The following is a 24,913-nucleotide window of genomic DNA, read 5'->3' on the forward strand; positions in this document are numbered from 1 at the left end:
GATCTTATTTAGTTAAGGGAATTATATATCGTAAACTATGAATTTTGTACAGTGTTGGAGTCCTGAAGACTTGACACAAGCTACTTGATATCAGGGCTCATCCATTCATAGGTGCATGGTGGGATGACACACAACAGTCCAATTACTGGGGCCTAGAGATCCCAAGATGTAGGGATTCAGATAACTACAGGATAAAGCGCTTATTCCATAACTGTTTTGCACATGGTTAATAATGTTCTAGCTATTTGCCTTTATGTTCTCTATGTCTTCTTTGCAGTATTCCAGCAGCAACTGGAATTTTTTTTGGGGGGGGGTGAGGGGGAAGGGAGTACTATGTTCGGGGTTGTACAGTAGGGCGCATTAGAGGACGACGATGGTCCTTTCTGGCCTTGGAATCTATGAACTCCTTCTCCACTAGTGTTTCTCCTACAAAACCAAACTGTCAGGGAACATGCCACTTTTTTTTTCTGTCCTTGTCATCTGTTCTCACTTTTTCAGATCCAAACATCTTCAGAGACATATTACATCTTGATGTGGACAAAAAAGTGCATTTACCAGCACAGCTCACCTTATTGATCCACCTTTCAATTTCAGTACTAAGTGAATTTTTCAGCATGTTGATAAACTGGATTTTAAAAGAGCATTTTCTGGATATATAGATGATCGTCAACACAATAAACATTATTAATGTAAACATTTTCCACAAATAGTTCACCATATGGCTACCATTCACAACAGATGCTATCTGTGTATCCACTAGAATATACACAATCTATGCAATTTTTCCCTGCTATAATTCAAAATTCGAAACTAGAAAACCCCACTGGTTTCATTCTACTTATGGTGGACTTTAATAAATGGTAAATATTTCATCAGATCACCTAGCTCTTGATTGGGAAACAAATACTGCAACTTTATCCAACATCAGCTATTATAAACAGAACAGGCATGTGGACAGTCCTTACCAAACCCAATCCAAATGTTTTTCCACTGGCCAAAGCCCTGAGGCTCCACTGTAGACTAACTCAGATTAGAATGCTCCCCCTGACTCCAGCACAGCAGTACACTATATAGCAGGGGTCGGCAACCTTTCAGAAGTGGTGTGCCAAGTCGTCATTTATTCACTCTAATTTAAAGTTTTGCGTGCCAGTAATACATTTTAACATTTTTAGAAGGTCTCTTTCTATAAGTCTATAATATATAACTAAACTATTGTTGTACGTAAAGTAAATAAGGTTTTTAAAATGTTTAAGAAGCTTAATTTAAAATTAAATTAAAATGCATAGCCCCTTGGACCGGTGGCCAGGACCCAGGCAGTGTGAGTGCCACTGAAAAACAGCTCATGTGCCGCCTTCAGCACGCGTGCCATAGGTTGCCTACCCCTGCTATATAGTATAGGCCCTAGGTACCCATAGGACTGTGTCACTGTGTGATAAGCCCCTGACATGGCTTATTACAGGAATCGGCAACCTTTGGCACGTGGCCTGTCAGGGAAATCCTGCAACATCCGCAGGTTCAGCCGATCGTAGCTCTCACTGGCTGCTGTTCGCCGTTCCAGGCCAATGGGATGTCCCAGACCGCCAGTGGATTTCCTTGATGGGCTACGGGCCAAAGGTTGCCAATTCCTGGCTTATTAGGTAACATTCAATCTTGATTGGGCTATGGACATTCTGATGTTCTAATTGGGCCAGAGTTTGTGCAGGTTTGGCAGCAGATACCACTGCAACCCCACTAAATTATTTGCCACGGAATATAATGAGCCCCTTTGACTTACTACATGAACACACACATGCACCTCTGCTCTATTTTAAAGAAGCCTACCAACCAGTTGAAGATATCCATATAGAGAGGTCTGAACTCACATCTGAGAGGTGGACCTGAGCAAGGTGAAACATCCAGTGGTCTCCCATGACAGCTACCTCCCACCATGAGTCCTGCTTTTTTCATGATGATATTGTTTTGTTAAGATGGTCAGGTTGTTGACTCCCCTCCAAATTCATCTGAGTAGCAAGATAGATCATACTAACACGAGACCTTCTGTGGTTGCTGCCTGCTGGCTAGCTACTAGCCAAACAAAATATACTATGAAAAAAGAATTTGGTAAATCAATCACCAGCTGGATATGCTGGGCCTAACATCAAATCAGCATCTTTTTGAAGCAGCTCACTAGCAAAATAGCCAGTTGAACCGGCCAGAAACTTCCTCCTGCCTTTTATTTTTATAACTGACCATCAAGGCTTTGGCCAACTTTGTCTTATAAGGAATTATATTGTTTATATATTTTTCTACTCTTGTTTATTTTTTCCCTCAGTACTGCTACCTTTTTGACCTGATTAGCCAACATTTGGGGTGTCAGGTTGTTTCCTTTAGGAGGAGAAATTGATGATGGAATCAGGTATTTATTTGAGGTAATCCAGTTTATTTACAAAGAACATATACAAAGTTCAGTTTCCCTAAACTCAGTAGCAATCAAACACCATGAGACAGTTTCCTTGCTCAATATTTGAAGCCTTTTTTTCCAAACAGCAATCTCTCTCAGGGTTACACTACAAGTACTTCTCTGACAGTCCTTGGCTTTCTGCAGTCTTCTGTGTCTGCTACTGCTCCGTGCCCCGCCCACACACACACATGCAAAAAATATCCAGCTCTATGTTGTTTGGATTCACACTCCTGAAAATTCCTTTTGCCCATACCGCCTTCTCACTGGACTTGCATGTGGCCTGTTTTTTGAGCGATGGCTCACATTGTTTCAGCGATCTTACTCAAAAACAGCTTATCCTGAATGAAGGGCAGCTATTGTGTCCATGAGCTTCAACGAGGTTTCACCCAACCCCCAGCATAACTGTGATTACATCACAAATATGAAAACAGCACAACTGTTCATATTTACAGTAGCATGCAAATTAGCAGTTTTAATTCTCTAAAATAAATACAAATGAGACCTGAAAGTATTTATTTTACCTTGCGTGTGTGTGAGAGCAAGCAGGTGTTAAAATCATTCCCCTTTTATCCGGTACTGGAAGCTTTTTACCCTCCCCTAAAAGCCAACTAATTAATGTGCCCACCACTTGGAGGCTCAGGGACAAAACTTGTCCCCATCTCACTCAGTCAGTAACTAGGTTGGGGAGGCATTACCCTGGTAAATGAGTCCCATAAGCACTTTTTGCTTACTTTTTCTACTGCAGGAGAATCAGCAGAGCATACTTAGTTAACATAGTGTCAAATAGACAGCATTTAAGCTTAAAAGGGGAAATAGAACTAGACATCACTGTGGACAGCTTGATGAAAACATGTATCCTCATTGTACAGCAACAGCAGATAAGGGAAGAAAGATGTTAGAATGTGTTAAATAAAATGATAGAAAATAATGCTGAAAATTCTATAGTGGCTGTTTTATAAAATGATGGTATGGCCTCATTTTAAATAATGTGCTCAGTTTTGTTCACCTCATCTCAATAAGGATACAACAAAAACTGAACGAATCCAAAGGAGGACAATGAATGGAGACTTCCAAAATAGGAGAGATGAAAAAGATTATGACAATTCAGTTTAAAATGGAGACAAATAATAGATGACATGACAGAGGTATATAAAATAATGAGTAGTGTAGAGAAGGTAAATCGGGTGCTTCTATTTACACTCATCACAGAAGAATAAGGGAATAGCTAATTAAATTACAAGTCAACAAGGGAGGACTTGTGGCCTCAGACAGCAGCTGCCATCTGTAAGTCACACCAATCCTTCTCCACTGCCTTTGGCTCATACTGATGACATCAGCTGCCAGGGCAGTATAAGAGCCAGCCTGAGAGCTTAAGTTCCTGTTGTGGGTTGGCGTCATACCTTTTGTTTATAGACACACTTAGTAATTTGTATTTGTTTTCAAAATACAAATTGCTCCATTTTAACTGAGGGCAGTTGTAAGCTGTAAGTAGGGGATCTGACATAGTTTGCATTCTTTGCTATTGTAACATCTTTGTCAATTAATTTTGGTTTAACTGAAAAGTTAATGTTTTGAAAAATAATAGTCTAAGGGTACGTCTACACTATGAAATTAGGTCGATTTTATAGAAGTTGATTTTTAAAAATGGATTTTATACGGTCGATTGCGTATGTCCACACTAAGCGCATTAAGTCGGCGGAGTGCATCCTCACTACCGTGGCTAGCATTGACTTCTGGAGCGGTGCACCGTGAGTAGCTATCCCACAGTTCCCACAGTCTCCGCCGCCCATTGGAATTCTGGGTTAAGCTCCCAATGCCTGACGGGGCCAAAACATTGTCACGGGTGGTTTTGGGTACATGTCGTCAGTCGCCCCTCCCTCCGTGAAAGCAACGGCATACAATCATTTCACGCCTTTTTTTCCGGGTTACCCGTGCAAACGCCATACCACGGCAAGCACAGAGCCCGCTCAGCTCACCATCATGCTGCTGTTGTGGGCAAGTCTACTGTGGGGGCTGCTGTTATCCAAGTATCCCTCCCTGTAGGGGGGGAGGGATAGCTCAGTGGTTTGAGCATTGGCCTGTTAAACGCAGGGTTATGAGTTTAATCCTTGAGGGGGCCACTTACGGATCTGCGGCAAAATCAGTACTTGGTCCTGCTAGTGAAGACAGGGGCCTGGACTCGATGACCTTTCAAGGTCCCTTCCAGTTCTAGGAGATATCCTCTTCTATCTCCATTTAAAAAAAAAGTAGCCAATGCAATCACTGACATTCTGTTATCAAGGGTAGTAATTCTGGGAAACGTGCGGGCTATTTTAGATGCATCATATTCCTGTCCTTTGTCACTGGTGAAGAAGTCTTGCAGCTGTACATTCCAGTCCGGTCAGCGCTGTAGCACCCCATAGCACTTCTGTGACTCATGTAACAGCTCCAGGGCTCTTGCTCTTTTGCTTTGGCCAAGGTACCTTGTCCTACCCGGACCTCCAAGCATTCGACACAGAAGCACCTGCAGCAGCTGGCATTGCTACACAGCAGCAGCTCCTTGCCTTCGCAGTAGACAGTGCAGTAGGACTTCTAACCGTCCTCGTCGGACATGTAGCTTGGCCGGGGGTTCTGGGAAGGTCTTCCCTGCCCAGCTCCTAGTAACCTCCAGGGCATGGTGTACGGCTCCACCAGTTCTGCTGCAACTCTGCTCTCCTGCTCCCCGGTGACGAGCTCAGGGGATCCGTTCTGGTCCTCCTGGGTGCTGCTGGGACAGTGCAGTAGGACTGCTAACCGTCCTCGTCCACCGCTTCCGCTGCAAGTCTGCTCTCCTGCTCGGGGAATCCGTTCATGAAGCCTGGATAGTAGTAAGGAGCAGTTCAACTATAGGCTGAGCAAGTGCAGAATGGTGGTAGAATGTGCCTTTGGAGGTTTAAAAGCTTGCTGGCGCTGTTGGTCAGACCTCAGCGCAACCAACATTCCCATTGTTATTGCTGCTTGTTGTGTGCTCCATAATATCTGTGAGAGTAAGGGGGAGATGTTTATAGCGGGGTGGGAGGTTGAGGCAAATCGCCTGGCATCCGATTTTGAGCAGCCGACACCAGGGCGATTAGAAGAGCACAGCAAGGTGTGCTGCGCATCAGAGAGGCTTTGAAAACCAGTTTCATGACTGGCCAGGCTTCGGTGTGACAATTGTGTGTGTTTCTCCTTGATACAAACCCGCCCCCTTTGTTGATTTTAATTCCCTGTAAGCCAACCAGGCTCCCCACTTCAAAATAAAGTAACTATTGTTTTGAAACCATGCATTCTTTCTTTATTAATTTAAAAAAATGAGATAACGGACAAGATAGCCTGGGTGGGGTGGGAGAGGAGGGAAGGACAAGGCCACATTGCTTATTGTATCCACACTAAAAATCAAACTGCTTGAATGACAGCCTTCTGTTGCTTGGGCCATCCTCTGCAGTGGAGTGGTTGGGTGCCCGGAGCCTCCTCCCTCGCCCCGCATTCTTGGGTGTCTGGGTGAGGAGGCTATGGAACATGGGGATTATACAGTGGATGAAGCGGGGGTCTGTGCTCTTGTTGGCTTTCCTGCAGCTCCAACAGATGCTTCATCATGTCCATTTGCTCCCCCAATAGCCTCAGCATCGCATCCTGCCTCTGCTCTTCGCGCTCACTTAATTCTTTCCTGGCCTCTGCCACTGAATGCCTCCATGCATTAAGCTGTGCCCTATCACTGCGGGAGGACTGCATGAGCTCGGAAAAAATGTCATCGGGAGTGCATTTTTTCCACCTTCTAATCTGCAATAACCTCAGGGACAGTGACGATAGGGGGAGCGTAGAAACATTCTACGCTCTATGATTCTGGGGGGACTGCATGGTCACCTCTGCTGCTAAGTTCGCCACGCTGACCAAACAGGAAATGAAATTCAAAAGTTCCCGGGGCTTTTCCTGTGTACCTGGCTAGTGCATCAAAGTTCAAAGTGCTGTCCAGAGCAGTCACAATGGAGCACTCTGGGATAGCTCCCGGAGGCCAATACTGTCAATTTGCCTCCACACTACCCCAAATTCGACCCAGCAAAGTCGATTTTAGCGCTACTCCCCTCGTCAGGGAGGAGTACAGAAGTCAATTTTAAGAGCCCTTTAGGTCGACGGAACAGGGTTGGTTGTGTGGATCCAGTCATTTTTAAATCGACCTAATGCGGCTAAATTCGACCTAACCCTGTCGGGTAGACCAGGCCTAAGTGGGGGAAACTATTATGGAGAAGCAAGGAAGAAGAATAAAAAACAGAATAGATAAATATTTCATACCTAAAACAAGGGCAGAATTAAGGCTGAAATATATGAGTAGTCTCCATCCTTAGCCAAGATAATGCACAGATATTGTAAAACAAAGATATTTCTCTGAAGTGGGGATATAATACAAGCTTCACATAGTCTGATGCATAAGTAGAGAAACAGGTAAATGTAAAGGTTAGTGATATAACCATGCCAGATGCCTCCAGTAAAGTTCAACATCAAAGGGGGAATATAGGTCCTCAGTTCACGAAAACAGAGAAAATAGAATTTTTTTTCTTACAAGTTCAAGAGAAAATAAGATGTAAAATATTCTAGGAAATCATAATCTCCAGATTCTCTGCCTACAAACATGGAGTGCATCTGTGTCTCTTACTATAAAAAATTGTGGATATTATTCATAGTCTGATTTTGAACCTAGAGATATATATGGGAAAAGCATCTGAATTCCACTGAAACAATGCCTTCTAGACATATCTGCCTCCAGAGGAGTATGTGACTCTGAGAAAGGAGATTCAAATAATAACCAGTATGGTTTCGACTTCGTGTTTACAGTTTCATGTAAATTCGTGGATCAAAGCGAGGGTCTCTAACTCGGTTCAGCTTCGGCCTTTATATCAAAATCTTGTTATTTGTCTGCTGGGCCTCTTGAACCCAGTCTGAACCAATATACACATTTCTGCCCAACGGGTGGAACTTCTTTGGAGTTGCTTACCTGTCCCAGGATTTGCAATAATTGTCTCCCACTGATTTTAGGTCCTGGAGAAGTTCAGTAATTCTCTCTGATAGAGCGAGCATACTATTCCTAGCTCTCAAATATACATATAACATTTATAGATGCACATGTTTATGAACAATCCCTTTGCCCATAGCATCTGGCACATCTCAATAAAATAATCTTTTCAGGTTTCAGAGCTTTCACATCTGTCACACTACCAACATGTAACAAATCAATATGTTGCAGACAACAATTACTGAACAAATCACAGTTTCTGCAGAGCCTGGCCTAAAACTCTGGTCCCCTCACCTCCAAAAATCACAGATCACCATCATTTCAGCTAAAGAATATCTCACTGGATGTCAGTAGTAGCCGGTCCCTTTATCCTGCCCATAGGCTAGTAAAGAAAGGGTAACTTCACACATACAAAATGAGTACATTACAGGAACATATCGTAAACATATTAGGAAGGAGCATTCATTGCTCCAAAGATATCAGCTTCCTTTCATACAAATAGAGGTCAGAGGCACCTTAGAAATACCTTAAATATATAAGTAAGATGATTTACCATGCAAACTTAAATTTGTCCTATACCAAGGACAAAATTACTATTTTTGTTATATCTGATAGGATAAGACACAAATACAGCACACAAATACTACCTCCAAAGGACTTACAGTATTTTACATTCACCCACCTCTCAACAGTCTGTGAGTTTTAAGAATATCATTAGTTTTGCATTAAATATCCTTGCTTTTCATTAAGCACTGCAATTTTAAAAGACAAAAATGTCATTTTAAAGAGGAACTGTTAGCACCGTTAAGTAAAATTTGTGTTGCATTATTTTTAAACAATTTAAATTAATGTTTCTGTGCTATAGCTATCGTTTGACATGACATCACTGAATTTAGGCCTCATCACTTATTTAAACAAGCATTCCCCTGAGTTCTGTGCTACACAGCTGAAATTTATATGAGTATTATGGATTTGGAAAAGCAAAAAATTGCTATTATTACTGTGTAAAGTACTGCTTCTGGACAATGGCAAACAAATTCTGGAATCTTAATCACAAAAAACACAGGCTTTTACCCCTTGAGATAAAAATTGTAAATTATACGTTTATCACTAAACTTTCTCATCGCATACTAAATACAGAAAAACTATCCTTTTGAACAATTGCCACTTCAAAATTCTGTAATTTCAAAATATATTTCCCAATTATTTTACAATTTGTGTCAAAATTAACTTTAATGTATAGTCCATTATAAAGTAACACCAAAAAATTGGAAAGTACAGACATTCTATATAAGAATCTTATTACCTGTGTGCCAGCAATGCCCTGAAGGTCATCTGATTCAGTCCCAGATAAGTTGGCAGCAAGATTGACCAATCCCAGTTCCATTCAGTAATGGCTGACTGTTGAGGTATGGGAAGAAGCTATTGTTAGTTATTAATCAGAGTTAATATGATCAGTAAATTAAAGCTCCAGCTGTGATAGACTAACTAAGAAGGAGGGGGGTCTAGAACAAGGACTTAGACAGATGATATCAATCATGTCCACAGAAGAAGGTTTTTATTCCAATAAGACAGCAATTAATTTATAAATCCATTTGGGGATGTAGCCATTATTTATAAAAAGATAAATCAATTTTTTGAGTCGTTATTCTTCCAACTGTTAATGGCATTTTGCCCAGCCACTTTCTCTGAGAGCTTGACTCTATTTGAAAAGCAAAATAATTGGCAACTTTTTATGTATTGTAGCAATTTACATATTCTACTGTCAGCAAAAAGTTTATCAAGAGAAAGAACTTGGTGTAGCTGGAATTCATGCTGTATCTTAATTAGTGCGAGATATTTTACTTGTCTATTGTTGTCTAAGGCATTGCAGTCACCAGATGGTTATTATAAATACCTATAAATATAGACAATATGAACTCAGGTAAATACCCTGTTGCTTATTTAATTAATAAAATCTATCCTACAATAACTGTATGCAGACAAATGACGTTGTACAATAATATCCTGCTTACAAAGCAATGCTTGTGGCTGTATAACATTAACATTATTAACTATAGTTCAGCCAATAAGGAATATGACCATAATACAATTAAGTTCAATATACTTGGGAGAGGGATTGCTCCCAAAATTAGTATGGTGAAACTAAATTTGGCTAGGAGTTTTTTTAAAAAAAGATGAGGAAGCTAGTCAAAACTGGGGAAATTAAAATCCTTATGACTCTGAATGGAAGCTACTTTCCCATACCATAATAAATAGTAACAGGAGTTATGTAAACCCCTAAACAAAAAAAGAAGAGGGAAGGCATATATATATGGGTATTTGCCTTCCCTCTTCTTTTTTTGTTTAGGGGTTTACATAACATATATATATATATGGCTAAATGGCAAGGTTCAAGAACTTATTTAAGCCAAACAAGTATCCTTTAGAAAATGGAAATCCAGCCCAAATGAAGCCAATAGGAAGTAATGTAACAAACTGTAGCAAGCAGAGTTTCCTCTGGTGCTACTGGAGACAGTTGAATATACTTCGCGGGTCCTCTTCCACTCAGCTGCTTTAGTTCCCTCCCTGTCTCTCCGCTTTTCTTTTACCCCCTCCTTCATGCACTCACACATAATAAAAGTCAGGGCGAGGGAAGGATAGAGAACGGAAGAATGGGAGAGAGGGGCAGGGAAAGTTAAAGAGAGTAAGTGAGTAAATGGGAAAGAAGGTGAATGGTGGAAGTGAATGTCTGATGAAGAATGAATGAGGAGGAAAAAGTCTATCAAGAGTGAGATGAGAGATGGAAGGAGTTAATGAAGAGGGAGGAAAGAGAGTAAAAGAGGGAGGGGGATGGAAGCAGGAAAGACAGTGCTCCAATGTTCTAACTGTAAACTCGGGTAGTCATTCATTCTACACACAGAATAACAAAAAACAGAGGGAACTCCAAAGATAAGTGAAATCAGAAGGGATAAAAAGAGGGCATTTGAAGAGGAAACAGGAAAAAAACAACAACAACAACAAACCCAAGAAATTTTGTAAATGTAATAGAAGGAGGAAGCCTGGGAGAGATTTGGTCAGTCTGGTGGTAAAATAAAGGAGATTGAGATGTCGGGACAAAGTGATAAAATTCAGTGTAACAACTTGCTACGACTAGACGGTAAACATCAGGAGTTCTGAAAGTATGTAAATATGAAGTGGCTGAATTGTGAACATTAATTATGCACTCTCTCTCAAATTAGCTACTAAACCAAAGGGCTGGAAGATAACACATGCACATAATATTTAATTAATATGCTAGGGTTGATCCTGGGGTGTACAGAGCAGCAAACTTTATTTCAGGACCAGGTAAATTGGCTGAAATTATAATTAAATATAATTATTAAACCTCTTGATCACAGAATCATAGAATATCAGGGTTGGAAGGGACCTCAGGAGGTCATCTAGTCCAACCCCCTGCTCAAAGCAGGACCAATTCTCAACTAAATCATCGCAGCCAGGGCTTTATCAAGCCTGACTTTAAAAACCTCTAAGGAAGGAGATTCCACCACCTCACTAGGTAATCCATTCCAGTGCTTCACCACCCTCCTAGTGAGAAAGTTTTTCCTAATATCCAAACTGAACCTCCCACACTGCAACTTGAGACCATTACTCCTTGTTCTGTCATCTGGTACCACTGAGAACATGATATGATGGGGACAAACTAGCATGGCTTCAGAAAAGGAAAATCATGCCTTCTAATCTACCGTAATTCTTTGCATATGTCAAAAAGATAGCAAATAAGACACAACCCGTTGATACAGTTTATTAGTTCTTGTTATGGACTTTTCCAAATACCAGTAAACCACCTTTGAAAAAGTCCATAACAAGAACTTATATTAAGGAAACCAAGTAGTCGTGGGGTGAGAAGAAAATTATTGTCTTGTATAAGAAACTGGCTATAACACAGAAAAAAAAGAGCGAAAACAAATGGTCAAATTTCATAATGGCAAAAAGATAACAGGGCATGGCTCCAAAGACTGTCCTAAAATCATTGTTGTTCAATGATGTGGTAAAATAGGTGAATAGAGAGTGAGGAGGCAAAGCTTACAAATGACAGAAAATCAGTTGGGTTACTCAAGACTAGAGAAAATGCCAGGAAAAACCCAAGGTGGCAGATAAAATTCAGTGTTGACACATTGTAAGTAATAATTTGAACTATTCATACATATTTCTGTGTTCTATTTTAACTGCAGCCACTAAGGAAAAAGACCTGACAGTCATAATGGACAGCTCAATATAGTCTTCTGCTCAGTGTAGAAACAGGAGGAGTCCAGAAATTGATGATGAAAATGTTAAGAAGTTTTAAAAAAAAAAACTACGACAAGAACTGTATATGAAGGGAGACTGAAAAGTTTGGAACTGCTTTGTCTAGAGAAAACAAAAAAGAGGGAACATGATAGAGGTATATAAAATAACGAATGGTAAAAATAAGGCTCCTAAATGTTTTGTGATTCCACAGCTATACAACTTGCAGCAAAATCTATCCTTTTTTAAAGATGCTGCAGAATTCAGCATTTTTTCATGAGAATCCCATTTTGCTGCAGGTAGGTGCTAGATATTTTGTTTTCTGACTCCTTACCCTATCAGTTCCACCCTGCAGCTACCTCTTGCTTTCTAGGGAGAATTAATTGGGGAACAGAGCTTATGGGGTTGGAATGTGGAGTCCGTTCACCTGAAGAACACAGTGAAAATATTAATTGACAATTTTTTCATTTATATTTATTTTTAATATGGGCCCTCGTCAAAAGTACTGATAGGAAACAAATGTGTCAATAAATATTTTTGTAAAGGATTATTTTCTATGATTTTTTCCCCCCATTATATTCCATAGGTAGCCTAGCTCCATGGATATAGGCTACCTTGTTGTTCAAGAGACCTGTCTCCAAACCTCTCTCCCCAATGAGGAAGTGGGAGCCAGCTTAAGAGGTTCATCCCTGGCAACACTCTCCAGGCAGGCCAGCATACCCTTCTGATTCACCCACTCCCTGGCTTATTTCGGCTAATCCAAACCCAGTGATAATGGGCTGTGTGGGAGGGAAGGGATTGTAAATGAAAAGGATTTTATGGGAACAGAGTAAGTTAACAGTGTTGCAGAATTCAGCTGCTCTTGTTCCTGAATTCAGTGCCACTGTGCCAAGGAATACACGGAATCCTGAATAAACACAAAGTTGGCACTCCTGTTTATGCTCTCATAATAGAAGAACTAAGACACAGTCTTTAGAATTGAAAGGCAACAAATATAAAACTGATAGAAGGAAATACTCTTACACAATGCATAATTGGCTCACTGACAAAAGATATTGTGAATGCCAGAGGCTTAGTGGGATTCAAACAAGGATTCAACATTTATTTATGTGGGTAATGAAAACATATATATATATATATATTTAAATTATATATGGTAAAAATAAAGAAGCAGATCAGGGATTTATAAACTCTCATGCTTCAGGGCAGAGGCCAACCACTGACTCCCAGGGTTAAGAAGAAATTTAGGCAGAATAATTGTCCATTATGAGTTTTCTTGTACCGTCCTTTGAAGAATCTAGCAGTAGCCACTGTCAGAGACCAGATAATGGACTAGACTGACTATTGGCCTATTCCAGTAAAGCAGTTTCTATATTCATATGTTAAAAGTACATTTTTAAGGAAATAAAATAAGGTAACTTCTTTAATAGTATAATTAATTTCAGGAAGCAAGTTGATTTACTGATGAATAGTTTGACACATGATACTTCAATGTCTATGGTCCATTAATTATTTTTATTTAAATGCTAGGACAGTCTTCCAAGTTCTGATAAACAGATTTTATGCTAACATTTCTGGAATCCAACACAATCCAATATGAACTATCTCTTGTCACCTGCTGATTAATGGAGCACTGCAACTCTGTCATATAGCAAAAGAATTCTGCCCTGAGTTGTCAGTATTTGAAGGTCTTATTCTACTCACTATTAATGAATGTAGGCAAGAACTGTAAAAGGCATGATAAAAATATTATCTGTGTTCCAAATTTGGACACCATTTTTTCCTCCCAGTTGTCTAAGACAAGTAATCCCTCCCTTGAGTCCTTTTCATTTAGGATATTTACAAAGGGACTTGTGGAACAAGAAAGAGCAACATAGGCTTAAAACTAGTTCAACTGGGGTCAAGAGCCTCAAATTAGTATTCATCTCCATCATTCACACCATTAACACTTTCATTGAAATAGATCACATGGATTAAATATCTATTAAACAATATATATGTTTTAGAAAATGGCATATACAGTGAAACTGGTCTTTAGCCATCACTAAAGAGAACAGAAATGATATCTTTACCTAAATACAAAACAAATTTGTACTGAAAAAAGATAAGGGGCTGTCTAGAGGAAGAAGTTCTTAGTGTGCATTTCAGTGTAACAGTTTAAAAGATATGCATCCGAAGAAGTGGGCTGTAGTCCACGAAAGCTTAGGCTCTAATAAATTTGTTAGTCTCTAAGGTGCCACAAGTACTCCTGTTCTTTTTGCGGATACAGACTAACACGGCTGCTACTCTGAAACCAGTTTAAAAGATCAGCATTTATATTACCATTTGAAATTGTGGGGGTGCCTACAGGGATTAAGAAGATTGGCAAAGTCTCCGAATACATTTTTCAAAAGTGCCTAAGTGATCTAGGCACATAAATCCCATTTTAAAAGTGACTTTTGAGATTTGTAACCTAAGGTCCATGCCTTAGTCACAGGAGAAAATCAGACTTAGGGAGTTTTGATGATTTTACCTTAGATCTAGTAAAAAAAAAAAAAAAAAAAAAAAAAAAAAAAAAACTGCTGACCTGACATGGTTCTAGTTTCTGGAATTGGATACCTTAATGTTTTAACTGATTAGCCTAATATGAACATCAGAAATACACACTTTTCTCATTTTTTTCTATTTAATCTATATCGATCTACATATTTCCAATTCAACCATTACTCCAGTGTCTGGTATTTTTGACAATGACTGTCATCAGGTAGTGTGTTTTATGGATGTTTTTTTCATCATTTCTCCCAAATATGCGCTTCAAGCTTTGCCGTTGTATTCAACAGAAAGACCCAATTCATTGCATCAAGATAATGAAAAATTATCCATAAAAATGTGCTTCCCATATTCATACTCACATAGCTATATGTGAAAGAATACAAATTCCTCAAGTACATGAGATCCACATCAAAGCAACAATACAGATAAAAGAACAGGGGAGAAAATGTGTCAATGACAACCCCCTTGCATAACACAAATGGATTAGAATGATCAGCACTTTAGAGGCAGCAAGCACCCAAGCAATTTTATGAAGTTTGTGCCTATGCCAATTAGTTCATTATCATGATTTCAACACCTACCATCACTGTCATCATAGCTTCATAGAGTTTAAGGCCAGAAGTGACCATTAGATCATCTAGTCTGACCACCTGTATATATGAAAGGCCACTAAATTTCACCCAGTTACTCCTGTATTAAGGACAATAACTTATGTTTGGCTGAAGAAAATTTTTCAGAAAGATATCCAGTCTTGATCTGAAGACTTCAAGAAATGGAGACTCCATCACTTTCTGGGATAGCTTATTTCAACAGTTGATCACCCCCATTGTTAAAAATGTTTGCCTTTTTTTCCCAATTTGAATTTGTCTGGCTTCATCTTCCATAAGCTGTTGTTAGGCCTTCCTCCACTAGATTAAACACCCCTTTAGTATCTGGTATTTTCTCCTCGTAAAGTTACTTCTATGCTATAATCAAGTCAACTCTTGATCTTCTTTTTAAGGTAAACAGATTGAAAGGCATTTTCTTCATCCCTCAAAATAATTTTTGTCTCTCTTTTCTGCACCCTTTCCAATTTTTCAACATCCTTTTAAAAATGTGAACACCAGAACTTCACCCAATATTCCAGTGTCGATTTCAGCAATGCCACATCTGGAGGTAAAATCATCTCCCTACCCCTATGCATTACTCCCTTGTTTATACAGACAAGGATCACATTAGCTCTTTTTACCACAGCATCACACTTGAGAAATCATGTTAAGTTGCTTGTCCACTGATTCCTAAATTATTTTCAAAGTCACTGCTTTCCAAGAGTACATCATTGTGTAGGTATGACCTGCATTCCTTATAATACTATATGTGATATTTTCATTGATAGGAATTGAAAGTTTCAAAAACTTTCACTAACCTGATCAAACACATTTGCACAATATTGGCGGTGCACCTGGAAAGGGTTGAAAACAGGCTGCTCTTCTGCGCTCCTCAATGTCAAATGTGAATGTTCAACGGGCATTGCATTCTCTTCAGAAGAATTCCCACAAGACAGCAGCTCTTTCAAATATTCCTTTTAAGAAGAAATACATGTCAATGAGTACCACCTATCCTTGATGGTAACAGTCTGGTCAAATTCCACATATAAACGTATCTAGTCTCTTTGCCCAACCAGATTATTATCAGATTTCTCCCTCCTCCCCGCACTTTCTTCTCCCTGCCCCACTGGGCTCCAGCCAGGCCCAGAGCATCTGACAGCAGCATTTGCATGTAAATGAGGATTTAGTTCAGGAAAAAGGAAGTCCAGAGGGTAGGAGTATGGACCCCAAACAGAAAAAGTAATAATATTGATGGGAGAATAGTCAGGTAGACGATACAAATAGTGAAAGGATTATACTTAATCTGTCTAGGAAATAGTGTGAAGTCAGATGAGATGATTGTACACTAATGCAACAAATGAAATGTTTGTACACGAATGCAAGAAGCCTGGACAACAAAGTAGTTGAATTAGTATTACTGGTGCAGGATGCAAAACCAAATAGTATAAAGACAACAGAAATACATTGTAATAGCAGTTGTGACTGGAATAGAGGTAATGATGGATATGTGCTTCTCAAGAGAGAAAGAAATAAAGGTAAATGTGGTGAGGTACCATTGCACTCCAATGATGTGGTACAGTAAGGAAATAAGCATTGTATGTCAATGATGCGGCAGACACAAGAAATAAGAAGTGATAGCATTAGCATGGATAAAACAGAATCAGTTTGGCTCAAAATCACTTTGGGGAAAGATTGTAAAAGAGATTCTATTAAAGTAGTGTGAGGGGTCTGCTCTAGACCGCACCAGGCTGGAATCTGGAAATGGATAAAGATCTCTTTGATGTTATGAGAGAGATAAATACTATCAAAAATTGTGTCATTATGGAAGACTAACTTCCTAGATATAGACTGGAGAACAATTATTACTACTAGTGGTATGACCCAGTTATTCCTGGATGCCAGCAGACTCTTCTTTAAATAGTAATGAACCAACAACAAGAGGTGATGCTTTTTTTAGATTTGGCTTGGATACGGAATGAAGATACTATAGACATTCTATTTGTAGAAAATAATCTTGGACTGAATGATCACGAGTTGATTCTATTTAAATTAAATGGAAGGATAATCAAAAAAAGTGGTTGGTAACTAAAGTGTTTAATTTCAAAAGGGCAAATGTTGAGAAATTAAGGGAACTAGTTAGTGAAGTAAACCAGTCTGATGATCTCAAGGCCTTAAACATGGAGGAGGATTGAAATTTATTTAAGTTAAAGGTGCAGAAACTATCTGGAATTTGCATCCCAAGCATGTAGGGATGGACTCCAGCACTTACTAAATGAATAACCACTTCAAAAAGGATATTAGGAATAAGCAAAGATCCTAAAAAGAAAGGGACTGATCAGCAAAGAAAGCTATACCTTGGAGGTCAGAAAGTGTAGGGATAAAATAAGAATTGCCAAAAGTCAAGCTGAGTTATACCTTGCAACACAAATTAAAACAAATAGTAAAAGATTCTTTAGCCATATAAATAAAAAGAAGTAAAGAAGAAGTGGGCAGCCACTATGCAGTGAAGATGGGTTAGAAATTAAGGATAATCTATTGATAACATGTATAATATGACTGCAAAACTAAATTAATACTTTGCCTTAGTTTCAATAAGGATGCTAATGTTGAACATGGGGGCAAAGGCAAGATGGCTAATGGGAATGAGTGTATAGAAATTACCACATTCAAGATGGAAGCAAAACTCAAAAAGAATTTAATGAACTCAGATTGGGAGGGGTGGCAGGGGAGTGGATACACAGCATCCCAGAATACTGAAAGAACTGTCACATAAAATTGCAAGTCTGATACCAAAGATTTTCAATATATCTGTTAAACTGGAGGTGGTATGGTATGACTGTAGAATAGAAAATATAGTATCTATATTTAAGAAAGAAGGAAAAAATAAGCCAGTCAACTATGCACCTGCTAGTCTGACCTCAATAGTATGCAAGATTTTAGAATACATTTTAAGAAAAGAATAACTAAAGATGTGAAGATAAATGGAAAATGGGATAAAATGCAATATATGTTTACCAGAGGTAGATCATGCCAGTCTACTCTGATATCCTTCTTTGTAAGATAACTGATGTTTTTAGACCAGCTAAATATAGTAAATCTAATCTATCTGGACTTCAGTAAAGCATTTGATATGGTATCACACAGGAAATGATTAGTTAAACTGGAGAAACTGGGGATTAGTACAGGAATTGTAAGGAACTAGTTAATGGGGAAACAACTATAAGTTGTGCTAAAAGGAAAACTATTGGTTAGAAGGGAGGTTACTAGTGGAGTTCCTCATGGATCGATTTTCGGACAAATCTTATTTTTACTTAAAGACCTTGACACAAAAGTTAAGAAAGTGCTAATGAAATTTTCTGATGACACAACATTGGGAGGCATCATCAATACAGAGGAGGATCGGAATATTCTACTAGAAGAACTGGATGACCTTGAGGACTGGAATAATACAAATGGGATGAAATTTAATAGTCCAAAGTGAAAGATCATGTACTTACAGACTATAAGACTTTCTGCTATAAGCTGTGGGCTCATCAGTTGAAAATGACAGAGGAGGAAAAAGACCTAGGTATATTAGTGAAAATACCAATTTTTGATACATTAGAACATTTGGAGAGTCAAACTGGATTGTATAGCCTGGCAATTAGGTGTTGTGTGGCATGCACATTTCATAACCATGCAAATTTCATAACCATTCAAAGCTGTAAAAGATCCTGCCTCCTCTTTCTTCAATTCTCTTTCCAACAATCAGTGCAGCCACAGAACCAGTCCCTCCTTTCCTCATTAGTTTACGGCAGTTAGACTTATATATATTAGTGTGTTAAAGTTAATTAGTGCTTGTTTTTGATAATTTTTTATATCAGTTCCTGGTGATGGGACGTTTGTTGCCTGGCATAATGGGTGAAGTCAAGAAGACAGGCATCAGAAAAAAACAGCTCTTGCTCTAATAAGATGTTCATCTTGGGAAAGTGTGTGTATAAACTCTTGGAGAGGAGTAGGGGAGCCATTACCAATGAAAGAACAGTTTCTCATAAGTAACTTTCTTTTCTTCGCCGCCCAAATGTGAAGAATATCTGGATATTGATTTTGTAGATAGCATCTCTCCAAGGAATTGATGTAAACATTGATGAGTATTCTATTTACATAAGTAAGGACACACTGCACCTCCATCTGGTCAATGAGTAAACTCTATACACCTTTCTACTGAATCTGTTTAGGTCCAGATATAGGAATGGGCTTCTTCAAGAAGCAAGGAAACTTTTACCTTGTGACTCAGATTCTCCAGTACACTTTAACTTTGCTCAACACCTCTGAGTGAGGGAGAAGGGAGTACATAGGCAAATCTTGAATTCATTTTGCAAGTTCCCTACCCCCAGATTAGCTATGGGCCAATTTAATCCCCACCACAAATTGGAACAGTCTGAAGGCTGTTCTAATGCAGTCTTTATGCCTGAGCTGTTGGGAAGTGTTGTTACACTGGCTCTATGCCAGCCAGAGATTCTCCCATGCTCAGGGAATCCCTAGTTGAAAATTTCTGGCCCTTTTGGGTATTTCCACACTGCATCTTGGAGCAAGCCTCCCCGCTCAGATCCACAGACTTGTGTTTGAGGAGCTCATGCTAGCATGCTAAAAACAGCTGTGTAGATGTTGCTTTGACGTTGCTCACCAGGCTTGAGACCCTGAGCTCCAGCCACAATGTCTACAAAGCTATTTTTACAGAGGAAACTCAAGTCGGTGAACCCAGGCTGGAAAGCTCCCATACAGATGCAGTGAAGACATACCCTTTGTGTCACCAGAGCAAAGCATGCAGGCTTCAGTGCGGGCTAGAATCTGTCACATTGACTTTAGAATAGCCTAAAATTCTGTTTTCCATGGAAATGAATTACTTGGCATGAAAAGAATGGTCTTTGACATTATTAGGAAAACATTATGAGGGAAGGACATCTCAGATTGTTTCCTGCAATATTAAGGATTCTCATTTGGGGACAAAGGATGCTGCTACTTTTTGAAGTCTCTGAATACAATGATACAATTGGAAGTGAAAATTGTTATTAACTTGGAACTTTTGGCTCCAATAAATCACCCATTTATTCCCAACTTCCAAAAATGTTTTTTACTTATTACTTGATGTCATAAAATGACCACGTTATGGTGAAAGGCTACAACGGTTATTTATGGGTTATTTGTATAAATTTAACTAGGCCTTTTGCATATGTTATACAATGCCCTCAAGTAAGTAGTATTACAATCAGAGCTTTCAATTGTGAGGATCCCTTGATTTCTCAATGGAGGGCACTCAACTTTGGAACTTGCATTCCCTATGTGAGCATCAGAACATGATGTAAGACCTGTCTTTTTACAAAGGCATTTTCTTGTGTTGGAAAGACTGGTGGAGATACATTTTGAGGTAGAAATTTCATCAACAATGGTAAATTTGTTATTTTAAGTATTGTTTATTTACTGCATTTCAGCTAAGAGACCAAAAAATGAGCATGTTTCATAAATGTAAAAATAAATACAAATAAAACCAAATTTGCAAATACATAATGTATGTTCTCACCAACTGTGACTGGGTGTGAAACAATAATGTGAATAGAACATTCTTGACTCATATGCAGTGTTGTTGTTGTAGTGTCAATCTCAGGATATTAGTGAGACAAGGTGGGTGAGGTAATATCTTTTATTGGACCAACTTCTGCTAGTGAGAGAGACAAGCTTTTAAGCCTACACAGAGCTCTTCTTCTTAAGAGCTCTGTGTAAGTTTGAAAGCTTGTCTCTCTCTCACCAACAGAAGTTGGTCCAATAAAAGATATTACCTCACCCACTTTGTCTCTCTGTCGTTGACTCAGTCTATGAGAGGCTGTTTTCTTTGGTAGCTACCAGATGACAATTTCTATTTATTTATTTATATTATTTTGATTAATTCATAACTTCGGTACTACAGCTCCAAAAAACCTATTATAAATTTCAATAGCTTCGTGGTGCTGATTTCACAAAGTAAAGGTACTAAAAACCGCCATCTCATTTTCTCCATTCTTTGGAATGATTACTCTGAGCAGCCAGTTACTGATTTTTCATGTTAGCTTCTGTTCACATCACAAATTTTAAACTAGTTATGGAAAGCCATGTTTAAAAGTGCTTAGCATGATTTTGTGCCAAAAACTATACATTTTTTAAGTGGTTTCACAGCCATGTTGAAGAAATCTGTTTGAGCCTTGCCAGGGTCTTGAGTATGGCCCCACTGAAAATGTTTTCACTTAAAGCTGTCGTATAGATGTACTCTTCACTTCCTTGCTTAAACTGTTGAGTGGTGTTGAGAGATGCTTTTAAACAGATACTACGTTATACTCCAAATAAGGCAAAATTTCAGTGATTTCTCTATATATGCATACTTTTATACGTACATACATCATAGCTAAGATTTACAAAAGCAGATGCACAAAGTTGGGCTCCAAAGTCCATATTTAGGCAACTAAACAACTGACTTGATTTTCTGAAGTCATGAGTGACCAGCCGCTCTTATTGACATAATATGGACTTAAGTGCCTAATTGTGGATTTAGGAGCATGACTGTAGGCAGTCATTTTTGAAAATCTTGGCTTATGCCTAAATTTGCAGTATCATGCATTCTGTTATATGCACTTGATTATACTATAACTACAAATATATGTAAGTAATGCTTTTTTTAAAATTACGTAAATTCAGGCATGTACATCTGTAGTATCACTAGGGTTGCCAACCCTCCTGGTTTCGCCAGGAGTCTCCCGAAATCAGGCTCTATATCCCAGAGGCTACAGAAGCCAAACTGGGAGATTTTAGGTGCTAAAAGTCTGGCGATGCAGCAAGGCTAAAGCAGGCTCCCTGCCTGCCCTGGCTTCGCGCAGCTCCCGGAAGCACCCGGTACCTCATTGTGGCTCCTAGGAGGAGAAGGGGGTCTCCACACGCTACCCCGCCCTGAGCGCCGACTCCACAGCTCCCATTAGCCGGGAACTGCGGCCAATAGGAGCTGCAGCTGGTGTCTCTGGGCAGGGACAGTGCACAGAGACCCCTTGCCCCCCCTGCCTAGCAGCTGCTCCCAGAAGGATGTGCCGGTCGCTTTCGGGAGCAACCCGAAGTAAGCGCCACCTGGCCAGAGACCACCCCACATCTCCTCTTGCACCCAAACTCCCAGACAGAGGATGCACCCCTCCCGCACCCAATCTCCCTCCCAGAGCCCGCACCCAAACTCCCTCCCAGAGCTTGCACCTCTTCCTGCATCCAAACCTCCTGCCCATACCTGGTGAAAGTGAGTGAGGGTGGGCGAGAGTGAGCGACAGAGGGAGGGGGGATGGAGTGTGTGGGGGTGGGGCCTTGGAGAAGGGGTGGGGCAGGGGTGTGGCCTCAGGGAAGAGGTGGGACAGGGCGAAGCAAGGGTGTTTGGGTTTGTGTGATTAGACAGTTGGAAACCCTAAGTATCACGTTATTAAATATACCTGTGTTTATTTAAATGTGTAATATTTTATGATTGTGTAGGATGAGGTGGAATCTTTTTAATAGTTTAGGGCAATTCAGTACATATAGGGTTACCATACATCCTGGTTTGAGGCTCCATCCTCTCTTTGGGCAGATTTTTCAAACTGGCAATGTCTGGGATTTTTGCAGAACAGATGCTGCAGCTTAGAAAGAGCCACGATTGGTCCGTTTCCCAATTGGTTCTGCCCCTGCATCTGCAGCTGATTGGTCCATTCCCCTGAAGCCACAGCTGCCAGATCCCGCCCATCCAGGCCTTGGCTCTGGGGAGGGGTCCCACAGGGAAGTGCTGACTGACGGCTGGCACTGCATCCTGGGCTTGCTCTAGCTGCACTGACACCGTGAGAGGGAGCAAAACTGACCCCCACCTCCAGTGAGCACCCCCGCTGCAGATACCCCCTCCATTACCCCCCAACTGTACCTCCTCTAGTTCCTCTTCTCCCTCCTTCCAACTCCCCCATCCCCTGTCAGGGTCCTCTTTTGGGAACCTGAAAAATGGTAACCCTAAATAATCAGAAATCATGAGAGACTCCTTTTATCTTGTCTAGATTCTATAGGTTGCAATACACAACTGAATTTGTTTCCAAATGGTTAGCACAGATGCTCTTATATGAATATTAAAAGTGATTTAACCACACAGGGTTATACAGATTATATCAGTCTTTCATCTGAATTAATTTACTTCACCACTACAGTTATAGGGTTTGTCTGTTGTTTTGTTGTTGTTTTTTAAATCAGCAAAATTGACTTACGATGTTTAATTCTACTTCCTGTAGGAGTCAGATTTTCAATAGCATGCTGATTTTCTTACTATGTTCTAACTCCTAAAATAGATCTGTGGTCTACACAATATAAATCTGAAGCAAGTTTATGAGCCATGCTACTGTTAAAGTACATAAATAAAATCTATATTGTTTCCTGTAAAGTAATCTTTACTATACAAATGCAGAAAAGCCTGAACCAAATAGGTTCTATTACAATGCAATATTGAGTTTGGTATTGACTTTAAGAAGCATTATCACCTCCTTGACTAACCCTTAGCTGCCAGCAGACGCTGCCTCAGGCCAGTACACACCTAATTGCTCGGTAAAAAGGCCGTTTCCCTACCTCATTGAGCCGGATGATGTGATAAATTTGCCTCAGGTACTCGCTGCCACCTGGTTTGTGGCAGATATCCAGGACCATCATGTTTATTTTCTGCTCAGTCAATTCAAATGCAATATCTCCCTTCTCTAACCCTGCACCTTCTTCAACTGAAATAAAGGCACTAAAATAAAGAAAGCATACAAATATTACTATTGTAAAGTAATAAACATTGTTAAACCACAAAATCTTAATACAAAGTGTTAATGCAAGTCCATATATAATATAATTTGTAAAGATCTGGATTGCACACAAAATGTTGATGTTTAGATATATCTCTGAAGTTTTTATAAAATTATAATAAAAATAGTATGTTAAGCGCTTGAAAGCCTATTAAAACTATAAGCATTTTTGTTGCCTCTATATTTTTATCTATAAAGTATTTTCGCATTAGTGCAATTGTTGAAATTGCTGTAATCAGAAGGATGAAAACAAAAAACATTTTAAAGAACATGTAAGAATTTTTTATTTTCTCTTAGCATTAAAAAGTATTTTTGCTACTAAAAATAGCATTAGCATTCAATCTTTTGCACATTTTTCTTTGCCTCTGATTGCTTATATTAAAGACTAATTAAATGTCAGACAGATAGCCATTATACTCAGTATAAATTAGAAAATTTAAATCTTAGTCTGTTTTCCACTGGTTATTCATAGGTAGCCTTTTGCCACTTGTTGCCTTTATTTATTTATTTTTAACCTAGTATGGTACTTTCCTCCTGTTTCTTCTCTGCCATATGATCCTAAAAAACTCGTGACTATGATTATTTGACTACTTTCCCTCTTACTTTCCCTCTGTAAGAAACATAAACTAATAATTATGTGCTTACTAGGTATCTAGTGACAAACTGTTGAAATGCATCCTTATCAACTTTAAGCACCATCTATCTCAGAAGACCTTAAATACTGGGGTTTTGTAGCACAAATATAACTTGACACACAGCTATCACAGTGATGGACACATTAGACCTTTACTGACCACATCATGCTTGCTACATTCATTACTGTAGTCATACTAAGATCCACAACATAAGCATTCTGAGTGAAAGCCAAAGTTTTCATTGTTTATGGGTCTGAATAAAATTTTAAAAAATGTTGTGGTGCATACAGCTGTAAATTGCAGTTTACTATTGAAAATATGCCATGATTACAAAATAAGTTCTGCTGAAAGTTGCTGTTGACCTGAAGGCTCACTTAAATGCTACACAGCTGCTGGACATTAATGCTGATATTGCTTCCATGTGCAGCTTGAGAACTTCTTACAGAGTAAATAGTTGAAAATATAAACTAAAATTTTGTTCTTTGCTGAATTGAAGTAAATGATACTATGTTATTATGGCATATTTTATAGAAAAGCTTAAAAAAAATTGATCTTTAGAATTAAAGCATATTTTACGGCTGGTCTTTTGATGCTATGTATAGATACAAACTGAA

At 39.2% G+C, this 24,913-nt stretch overlaps 1 protein-coding gene across 6 annotated transcripts in view; it reads right to left on the minus strand.

Moving 5' to 3' along the window:
* The window catches only part of KIAA0825 (KIAA0825 ortholog), a 406,249-nt gene that overhangs the window by 172,011 nt on the left and 209,325 nt on the right, over positions 1 to 24,913 (minus strand). For all 6 annotated transcript variants that reach the window (XM_034773042.1, XM_034773043.1, XM_034773037.1 and 3 more), the window contains 3 exons: positions 23,447 to 23,606; positions 15,649 to 15,804; positions 8,752 to 8,846 (listed from right to left, as the gene is read on the minus strand). In XM_034773042.1, coding sequence (XP_034628933.1) covers positions 8,752 to 8,846; positions 15,649 to 15,804; positions 23,447 to 23,606 — 411 coding nt within the window. The remainder of the gene's footprint in view (positions 1 to 8,751; positions 8,847 to 15,648; positions 15,805 to 23,446; positions 23,607 to 24,913) is intronic.

Source organism: Trachemys scripta, chromosome 6 (genome assembly GCF_013100865.1).
Source record: "Trachemys scripta elegans isolate TJP31775 chromosome 6, CAS_Tse_1.0, whole genome shotgun sequence".
NCBI lineage: Eukaryota > Metazoa > Chordata > Testudines > Emydidae > Trachemys > Trachemys scripta.